The following is a 10,460-nucleotide window of genomic DNA, read 5'->3' on the forward strand; positions in this document are numbered from 1 at the left end:
GCTTGCCAATATGGCAAGATTAGCTTGCCAGATGCCCTCTCTCCTACCTTTGGAGTGCTGGACTTAGTGGTGAGCTGCTATGCCCACCTGGCATTTATGTGGGCGGTAGAGATCTTAACTTGGAACCTAATGCTTGTGTGCCAAGTGCTTTCCCTGGAGAGCTATCCCCAGCCCTGGGATTGCTGTGTAAGAAGTCCATGTGTTGTTTATGTGTCTTATCCATCACTGCAGATTGAAGGCCAGGCCCTGGGGAGATAAAAGCTGCCACATCCCTTTACCTTTCCACAGAACGACTGGGGACACCCCAGTCCCATCACAGTTTGTCTCCAGCACAGAGAAGCGAAACTAAGAGAGTCATCAAAGTGCTTTATTCGTAAAGCCCGGCTCATGACTCGAGCGCGCACTGTTAGCACTGTTCTTGCTCTTGTCCAAACAGCTTATCTGCATGACAGAGATGGTTACAGACAAAAACCAAAGCATTTTTGTAAACTTCTAAAAGCATACAGATTGGCCACAGAGGAAATGGTTACTCAGATCATGTATGTGTACCTTCATTTTTTTAACTTTAGGGTTTTGGGTTTGTAAGTTTGGGGATCAAAGGTTAACAGCAGAGCTTCAGAACACTCAAACGGATCAGACACTACAGTTAACAGTGCCCAGAAACTGAGTCATTCAGCATTGGTTATTTTAAATGCATCCAGTACAGATGTGTACAACTATGTTACAGTGGAGTTAACATCATCAGCTAATGAATCTGTGGCGGGTCAGTACACAGGAGATGGTGTTGATGCTGGCTTCCAGATGCTGTGAAGGCAGCCCACACATGTTGGGCACAGCTGGATCTGGAGAGGCCAAAAGGAAAGTGATTGGGAAGGCAGCCTGGCAGGGGACTTGGTGACTTGTAATTATTGAAAGGTGGATTTTTTTTTTCCTTTCTAAAACTGCCTACAGAAACCATCTCACATATGAGACAGGGGCTTTTAAAGGCACAGCTGCCACACAGCGTGTAAGTTGGTAATGGACGCTAAGCAAATCTAGGACTCTGTAACTTGAGGCCTTTTAGGAATGCAGGGAAGTTGGAAGATACATAATTGATGCTGGAAGGTGTTTTGTTTTGTTTTGTTTTGTTTTGTTTTTAATCTCAGTTACACATGATCAGCACAGTTTAGGGCAATGAACTTACATAACCAGATTTTGAGTTTAATTTTTTTATAGAAAAAAACCCTACTAGATTGATAAATACACATCTTGAGGAACAAAATCCTTTTGCTTCTATGTGATAGACTGTCTACTAAGCACTCTCAACAAAACGCTCACTCAGAAACACAACTGCAAGACATATCTCAAAACACAACAAACATTATGTTCCCTACACTGCAAAATGGCTTTACATGTAAACTTCAAAAACCACATGCTGTATATTAAATTTTTAGATTCAAAAATATCCCTGTTTCTCTAACCATGTAAACAGTAAAACTGAGGGTTTCAGTTAAAGGGATAATTCGTAACAAAATTCCATTCCTAAACAATGGCTAAACATAGACCTCGTATAACTGGGTTTGCCTTCGGCCACAGGAGGGTTTGAACTCCTTGCTCATCTTCCTGCAGTGGGAGATGTAGCTGCATTTGCCCCAAACTATGCACCTTTCAGGGACGTTTTACATCTGTTTTGCAGAGAGAATTTCTGCAGCTCAATATAAGGATGGTAACAGTGACGGGCTCCAGGTGAGACGAGAAAAACTAGCGGTTCCCTGGAGGTGAAATTGTAGACAGGTTCTTGGCATCAGACTCTTGGAAGATGAAGGGCTTAGCCTGGGACATCTGGGGATGGTGACAGTGTTAGGAGGGAACCCTGAACCAGAACACAGGGAGATGCTAGCATCCCTTTACCAGGGCTGTGGGCTTAGGTAACCACTATTCAGAAGTAGTCTTTCTGTGGGCCAGAAGTGTAACATTTGATATAAATTTTTCTTTCTTTTAATTATCATCATGATCGTCATCGTGATCATGATCATCATCACGACCATCATCATCATCATCATCATCATCATCATCATCACCACCACCACCCTGATGAATAATCTCACATCTTTCAAGTCAGAAAACAAACTGATCTACAGTTTCTCTTGTGGTGCTGCATTGAGGTGCATTTCCATTCCCCTCCCCCACGAGCTCATCTCTTCATCTATTTGTGGGGCCACAGCTGGAATCAGAGGGGTCTGGCTGTTACAAGCTCTGATTCAAGCGGATCAGTTTTAATTAATTAATTAATTATTTAAAAATGTGCGCGAGAGTATGTGCACGCACATGTGTGCACACGTACAGAGTCAGAAATAGCGATGCTGGGAAATATCAGGTAGCTGTTAAAGCGAGTAGTCCCCAACTTCAGTCATCTCAGCTTGAAGATGTAAACAAGGTTTGCTTCCTGCAAGGTGAGTGCTTCCTGGGGTTCGGGTTTCCTTTTTTTCCTACACTGAAGCCGCTGCCACCAGCCTTCCCGAGCTCATGCCCATCCGGGGCTGTGCAGAAGGTTACGTCAAGATGTGCCCGATAAAGTCCAAAAAGCGCTTTGAATACTGCTCTGGGTTGACAGTCGAGATCTCAGCGCCAGCCTAGGGGATCGTGAAGGAAAAGCATATTGATTGTGAAGGATAAAGAATGCTCATGATCGCCCCAAATTACCATTCGATATCTACAGCTATTTTCAAAAGGAGCTGACCGTTAAGACAGCCATTTATTTTGGGGAGCTGGTAGCAGGGGACTGAATCTAAGGCCTTGAACATGTTTGGCAAGGACCTCACCAACTAAAGCCACACCCCAACCCTAAAGCTAAGAACACAGCTAAGTGGCCTCTCTTCTTAATCCACTACTCACAAGTATCTCTGCCATTTGGACAAATAAATCTAAACTCCTAGGAATCTGTGAGTGAAAATGAGGCCCAGTCTTGTGGCGCACCACAGACTACTAACAGTCTTCTGGCACAGCAGTTAGGAGCACTGACTGCTCCTCCAGCACCCACATGGCGTCTCAGAACGGTCTATAACTACAGCTCCTTGGGATCTAAGACTCTCTTCTGGTGTCTGTGGGTACCATGCATGTACATGGTATACACAGCTATACATGCAGGCAAAACACCCATACACATTAAATGGAAAGAAAGAAATCTTAAGACAACACATACACACCCCAATCCCAACTCACCACATTTGAGATATTACCTTTCTACTCAAAACCCTCCAATGTGCCCCATTTTCTTGGAATAAAACATTGTCTCCTTGTGCAGCCCTGGATACCCTTAAACCTTCCATCCTCCTGCCTCAGCCGCGAAGGTGCTAGGACTACAGGTATGTATTACTATGCCAAACTTCTGCAAGTTACTGGGGGCTGTCAGCCTCAGTTTTTCCCACAGGAGGAAAGAACACACTGGGTTAGGGGAGAGGAGTGTGTGTGTGGATATTTCCACATTATGCTACCAGCTCACACACACATGGCCTTATGCAGCCCTATGGAGAAACAAGGTTCTGTGTCTAAGCACACTGGGGTACTGTTCTAAGCAAGGGTGGAGGGGAACCACAGTGGAATTTCCCTCACAGGCTTTTCATGGAGATTTGACAATATTCCTGGATCAGTGAAGATTTAGAGCTAAGTGAGGTGGGTAAGTATCAAAGCCTATCTTATACTCAAGATCTCTGTAACAGGAGAAGAAGATACTGTGAGAAAAGCAAAACAAACCTGCACCTTTTGGAGCACCTGGCTTCAGGGTGCAACATTTCATATGAAAACAGAACTACTGTCAGTTCGTTCATCTTCGGGATGTTTTTCAAACATGGAAGAACCTACAGATGCACAGAGCTATGGACTCTGGTGCTGCAGGGCTGTGTTAACTTCTCACTCCCAGAACAATCACCAGAGAACTTAGAAGAGCGAGCCAGAAAGGCAAAGAAGTGTCCACACACTACAGGCAATGCCAGGGAGCTGTGGGGTGTGGTGAGGTGTGCCACGCTGCGGAGTGCGCCATGCTTTGGGGTGCACCATACTGCGGGTGGGGTGCAGGAGCGGTACTTACGCCATGTTTAACAGTTTTTGCAGCGTGGGCAGCTTTCTTTTTTGCATCGTAATGAGTAAGGATGTCAATAATCGCCATGAAGTACACCTCTTTTCTAGGCGCATCTGCAAAGGGAGGAGAGTAGAGACTGTCGGATGTGTGACAACACTTAGAAAAAACCAAACTACCAAGAGGGAGCGGGGAACTAAGGATGCAGAAACCACATTCTGGTGGGCTCCCTGTGGTGGGCTCCCTGTACTGACATAGAAGCCAGAGCAGTGCATGGAGATATAATCTCAGGGCTTTCATTTTGTTTCCTATCTGCATTTCGTTCATGATAGTAAATTGTTTTATGTAAAGAAAATGCTATTTTTAGAATTTTCTGTAAAACAAGTAGAATTAATTATGTCTATTAATTAATCCCTTTCTACTCTCAGACACTATGCATTTTCTCTTTGGATAGAGTATCAGAACTGATTAAAGGATTTTAGGTCTCCATTATCTACTTTCTACATAGTTTCAAAAGATACACTGGTTCAATTATGAATAATAAGAAATGTACATTCAATTATACCTAGTTTTCTTATGTTTAAGGAATGGTTTTGGTGGGTAAAGTTAAAAATATAGAAAAATACAACCCAAACCCATTGGCTGATATGTGGGAGGAGGGGCAGAAATTGCCTCTTTTATTATTTAAGTAGGAAGGAGGGATTTTGTTTTTCTTTTTAACCATATCAGTAAAATATTTTTGTCATGGACATGTATCTAGGAACCAACCAAACCCCAGGAGGATTGACATGAGTGTGACCCTGTGGAGGATGGTCACAGATCTCATCACGCAGACAGCAGAAGAGGCAGTGACTCTCACTGTGTGCATGGGGTCCTGGCCTCTGTATCCCTGAAAAGGTTGCCTAGGCATTGATACGTGGGCTCCACAAGCAGGCCACCTGAGGGCACAGTGGGCTGCACACAGTTGTCTTATCCAGAACAGATCTGGGACACAATGGATTTATTTAAAAGAGCCAAGCTGCTTTGTCCAGCCTCTGTCCTGGCGCTCCAACCCCAGACCCCAGGCACGTCAGACGAATGTTCTACCAGTGAGCTACAGCCACAGAGCATCTTTCAGTTTGAGACAGACTCTTGTAAAATTGCTCAGGCCAGCTTTGTACCACTGAGCTTGGCAGGAAAAAAACAAAACAAAACAAAAAAACGTTTGGGGTATTTAACCTTCTGAGACAGGGTTTCTCTGTGTAGCCCTGGCTGTCCTGGAACTCACATTGTAGACCAGGCTGGCCTCCAACCCAGAAAATCTGCCTGCCTCTGCCTCCCAAGTGCTGGGATTAAAGGCGTGCGCCACCACTGCCGGGCGGTATTTAACCTTTTGACACTGAGGTATAACATTGTGATCTGCAAACATGTTGGGGTGCTTCATCCACTGCTATCCTGAGGTACAAGCGGGACACACCTGCCAGAATACATTGTTCACATCTGTCATAATACATTATCTATAAATGTGCGTGTGTGATACATTAACAATGCTTTCTCGTTTTCTTCCTCCCTCTGACATCTGGAATTACTGTTTCCTCTAAACACACATCACTGTCTGTTATCAATGCACTTGACTGAGCAGAGGCCCCAACACAGCAGCACCCTTGGAACTAGGGCCAGAATTACTGATAGATCACAGTGCAAGTCAAACCACTCTATGTGCACAAAGAGTCAAGAGCGCTAAGCTTACTCTCATGGCATTTAATTGCATAAACATCAATGTTTGCATCAAACTCTCCAGGAGCCAAGGGTGGCGAGCTGTTGAGTGTATTTCCCGGACTGTCTGGTGGTGTCCCGACTGGGTGGGTGCTGTCGCTCTCTCCTTCTTCTTCCCCATCATTCTCCTCACACTCCACCTCCTCCTGCTCTGCTCGCTCCACATCGTGGATCCCCACCAGGAGGCTGTAGTCCATGAGTTTTAACTGTGCAAGGAACTGGAGGAGGAGGAGACAGGTCAGTTACACCTTAACAAACCTAAGAACCAAAGAATTTAGGATCAGAAAGACACACACTGAGGAAGGCTCCAAGGGCTAACGGGGACCCCTGAGCCTCCTTTATGTGGTTCCCATTCTTGGCAGTTTCCTTGTTTCTGGCTGGCTCAGTGCTAGGATTATTCCACCCCACCCAGCAAATGCAAAGTTGGCCTCTGAGACTGGTCTTTCTTTCTTTCTTTTTCTTTCTTTCTTTCTTTCTTTTTTTTTTTTTATAATTTATGACAAACTCCCTTTTTTATTATTTATTTATTATATGTAAGTACACTGTAGCTGTCTTCAGACACTCCAGAAGAGGGCATCCAGTCTCATTACAGATGGTTGTGAGCCACCATGTGGTTGCTGGGATTTGAACTCAGGACCTTTGGAAGAGCAGTCGGTGCTCTTAACCACTGAGCCATCTCACCAGCCCGAGACTGGTATTTCTTATGCAGCTGTTGAGGTACTCCTAAGAATATAAGCTGCTGTCACAGAAGAGCCCTGGGAGTGTGTGGTATGTGTGTGTGTGTGTGTGGTTTTATCCCAACAATGAAACTAGTTAATGGGCAACACCAGGGAATCACCAGGTGGCCTCCAGCAAAACTTGAAGAAGCCTCCTGGAAAGCACTCGGGACTCCAGCACACTCCTGGCACACAAATACCATGCTGCCAGCCACCAACAGCAAAAGCCCTCCCAGCCCTACCACAGCCACTGAGTGAGGGAGTGGTGTCAGTGCTCTGGTGAGGAACACATTCCCTCTGTACCCACTCTGAGCAGCCCACTGACTGTACCCACTTCTGGCTGATGATGAAGCTACGTTTCCCATGAGGTCCTAGGGGTATTGTCCCCTTTCCCTTTCCTGTCATGGCTACAGTATCCGGCCAGGCAAGACCCATCTGTGTTCCCTCCCACCTGTCAAGTTCTTTGACTTTGCATGTTGCTTTCTTCTCCCGTTCATTTTCTTACTTAATTGGATCTACACAGATCCATGGTGTGCAATGCTCTTATTGATCCACTGAAGCATGGCCGGCTTAACTGAGAGCAGACTGCGCAGCCCGCTGACTGACTGCAAAAGGTGAACAGCCACAACTCCCCGAGAACATGCCACCTCCCTGGTGCTGTGATGGGGAGCACCGGGCAGCCCGGAGGAAGGGCACTTCCACACACAACAGGCATGCCTGTGTACAGTAGGACGGGTGTGAGCCTACAGGAAAAGCATGTGGGAGAGACTGGGCTCCTGCTAACTTTATTGCAAATTACTTTGGTGTCAGAGTGAAATTAGCTGCGCTCATTCTAAACATTCAAGTAAGACCTAAACGCTGTGGGGAAAGGGGAACCCCACAGTAGAAAGAAAAGACAGGCTAGGGACCAGGGCTCAGTTTTGGGGTTGGTGCCAGGGAAAGTAGGAAAGGAAGACGTAGCTACCCACCTACTACTCCCACCATTGATCTCTTTAAACTTGTTTATTTCCTTGTTTATTTGTGGCAGGGTCTCATTACATAGCCTTGGTTGGGCTAGAGCTCAGTAGAGTAGATCAGGCTGGTCTCAAAATCATAGCTATCTACCTGCCACTGCCTCTTGAGTGTAGGCATTAAAGACATATACAACCATGCCTGTGTTATTTCATATATTTATCTTAAAAATATGTAATATGTCCAAATATGTAGATTCAGAACTTCCTAGACCCTCTGTCTGTCTTTGTACAAGTCTTGCACTTCCAGGCCTCTTGTTTATTTCTTTTTTCCTCTCACAAGATTCAACCTATCTGATTCCTTTAGAAGAAATTCCTCATTATTCTAAATTCCTATAGTTTATGTTTCTTTCTTTTTCATGGGTACTAAGTCCACAGTCATGTACATGTGTAAGCACACAGCCCATCACAAGGCCACACCCTTAGCCTGGGTTACATCCTGAGTAAGGACCTTCCTCATGATTTGTATGAGTCCTGGAGCCAACTCTTCTTCCAGACCATGTGGTCAAGGAGCAGGTTATAAACTCCTGTCAGCAGGTTGAAACGAATCTCCTTACCTCCCTGTACTGGCTAATTTTATGTCAACTTGTCACAGTTGGAGTTATCACAGAGAAAGGAGCTTCAGTTGGGGAAATGCCTCCATGAGATCCAGCTGCAGGGCATTTTCTCAATTAGTGATGGGGGGGGGGCTTGTGGGTGGGACCATCTCTGGGCTGGTAGTCTTGGGTTCTATAAGAGAGCAGGCTGAGCAAGCCAGGGGAAGCAAGCCAGTAAAGAACATTCCTCCATGGCCTCTGCATCAGCTCCTGCTTTCTGACCTGCTTGAGTTCCAGTCCTCCATCCTTTGGTGATCAACAGCAGTATGGAAATGTAAGCCGAATAAACCCTTTCCTCCCCAACTTGCTTCTTGGTCATGATGTTTGTGCAGGAATAGAAACCCTGACTAAGACACTCCCCAAACTCCACCTCCCAACTCAATGAGTCGTGAATTAACACTCCAATCTAACTATTCAACATTTGGCCACACTGTAAAAAACTGTGATCCTCATAAGATTCTCAAAAAAAATTATATTAAAATGAAAACTGTAATTATCCTCCTTGAGAGTTTTTGTGGAACACAGAATCCTGGCTGTGCACTCAAGACTGTCAGTTTACATTCCATGTCAGTGTGTTTGGGGGTGTAGGCTCAGTAGTTAACTCATGGTCTGACTCAGTTGCTGTCTGTAAGCATCCCTGGACTCAACCTTCCCATTGGCAAAGAGGGATAGTAACAGTATCCATACAGAAGAAGTTGTTTTAAGACTGAAAAAAGACTTTATGGGAAGGACGATGTGCTCCATAGATGCTAGCCATCCTTCCTCCTGCATCCTGAAGCCTTTATTCATGGCCACGGTTGTGGGTCCACAGCACACGAAGCTGAGGGGCTCAGTGGGGACACTCTGAGGACTGCAGGGATTAGAACTGTGTGGTGTATGCACGCGCCCTTAGTGCACTGTGGCTTTCCTTACTGTTAGAATTGACAAGAATCGAGAAGAAAACGGGAGTTTCATTCTAAGATTCTTTTTTTCTTTTTTGCAGAAAAGGGATTACATAAATGTACTGAATGTATAGATGAACACTATCAGAACTATAGGAGTCTGACTGGCATATAGACAAAAATTCCTATTGCAGGGAGAAAAAAACAATTAGAACAGATTTTTCAAATGACAATTATTTCTTGTTTCAAAGAAAAATACACACCATTTACTGAGTTATAACAAACTCAGATCTTCTTTTCTTCACCCTACCCCCCCCCCAGCCCCATTTTGAGACTTAGCTGACCTAGAACTCACCATGTAGACCAGACTGGCCTTGAACTTATAGTAATCCCCCTGCCTCTACGTTCTGGATACTGCAGTTAACAGAGTAAACCACCATCTTTCTCAGAAAGAGTTTATGGAAAGAAAAAAAAATGGAAATAACACACATACACAGGTGTGCATGCACACATGAGCACACAAGCACACATGCATGAAGGCATGGACACACACTGAAATTTAGCAGTCAGACTAGTCATCAAAATCAGAAAGCATGGGACTCAAGGAGAAAAACTAGATTCAATGCTAGTCTCATTATCAAGATCAGATGTCAAGTTGCTTCACCATAATTACCTGCTTAACAATTTAATGATGCTTCTGCACGGGTTATCAGCCACTGAGAGGCGTGGCACTCTAAAGAACAAACACTGCCTGCTCTGCCTCCGGGACCACACAGCAGCTACGCGTGTGACAGAACCACACCCAGGATTAACTATTTAAGTCAATCAATCAGAGACAACACGAGCGCTGGCTGAGCATCCTCATGGTACCCAACTCCAACTGAGCTGCTCGGGCTACATTCTTCCTGGATGCTTACTATTTCAGTGATGGGCAGCCAATAGAAAGAAAAAAAAAAGATTTTTGTTTGGGGGGAGCATGTCACAGGTCACTCTAAGGGCTATTTACTATAATTGCTAAAACAATAATATTCTCAAGATCCACAATTTCTTGTTTAGTAAATGAAAATCCGAAAGAGGGTGATTCCTCTACACTACAATTCCAAATTACCAGGTAGATCAAGTTCATTCTCAAGGAATGAGAAAATACTTAACTAACATTAACAAATATGCATTTTTATAACAAGCACCGGCTGCCAAGCAAAATAAACTGCTTATTAATAAAAGATGAGAGAAAGATGTTACATGAGAAAAACAAACACCTTAAACAAAGAACAAAACCAAACTACTCACTCATATCCTTTGTAAATAACACACACACACACACACACACACACATACACATATACACACATACACACACACACACACCACACACATACACACACACACACACACATACACATACACACACACACATACACACACATACACACACACATACACACACA

General features: G+C 44.5%; 1 protein-coding gene across 2 annotated transcripts in view; it reads right to left on the reverse strand.

Moving 5' to 3' along the window:
- Positions 1-346: 346 nt before the first annotated feature.
- Pip4k2a (phosphatidylinositol-5-phosphate 4-kinase type 2 alpha) overlaps positions 347-10,460 on the reverse strand; it is a 159,093-nt gene continuing 148,979 nt past the window's right edge. For both annotated transcript variants that reach the window (XM_021193206.2, XM_021193208.2), the window contains 3 exons: positions 5,784-6,027; positions 4,067-4,170; positions 347-2,612 (listed from right to left, as the gene is read on the reverse strand). In XM_021193206.2, the coding sequence (XP_021048865.1) occupies positions 2,532-2,612; positions 4,067-4,170; positions 5,784-6,027 (429 nt within the window). In that variant the 3' untranslated portion in view covers positions 347-2,531. The remainder of the gene's footprint in view (positions 2,613-4,066; positions 4,171-5,783; positions 6,028-10,460) is intronic.

Source organism: Mus pahari, chromosome 3 (genome assembly GCF_900095145.1).
Source record: "Mus pahari chromosome 3, PAHARI_EIJ_v1.1, whole genome shotgun sequence".
In the NCBI taxonomy this organism is placed as follows: Eukaryota; Metazoa; Chordata; class Mammalia; order Rodentia; family Muridae; genus Mus; species Mus pahari.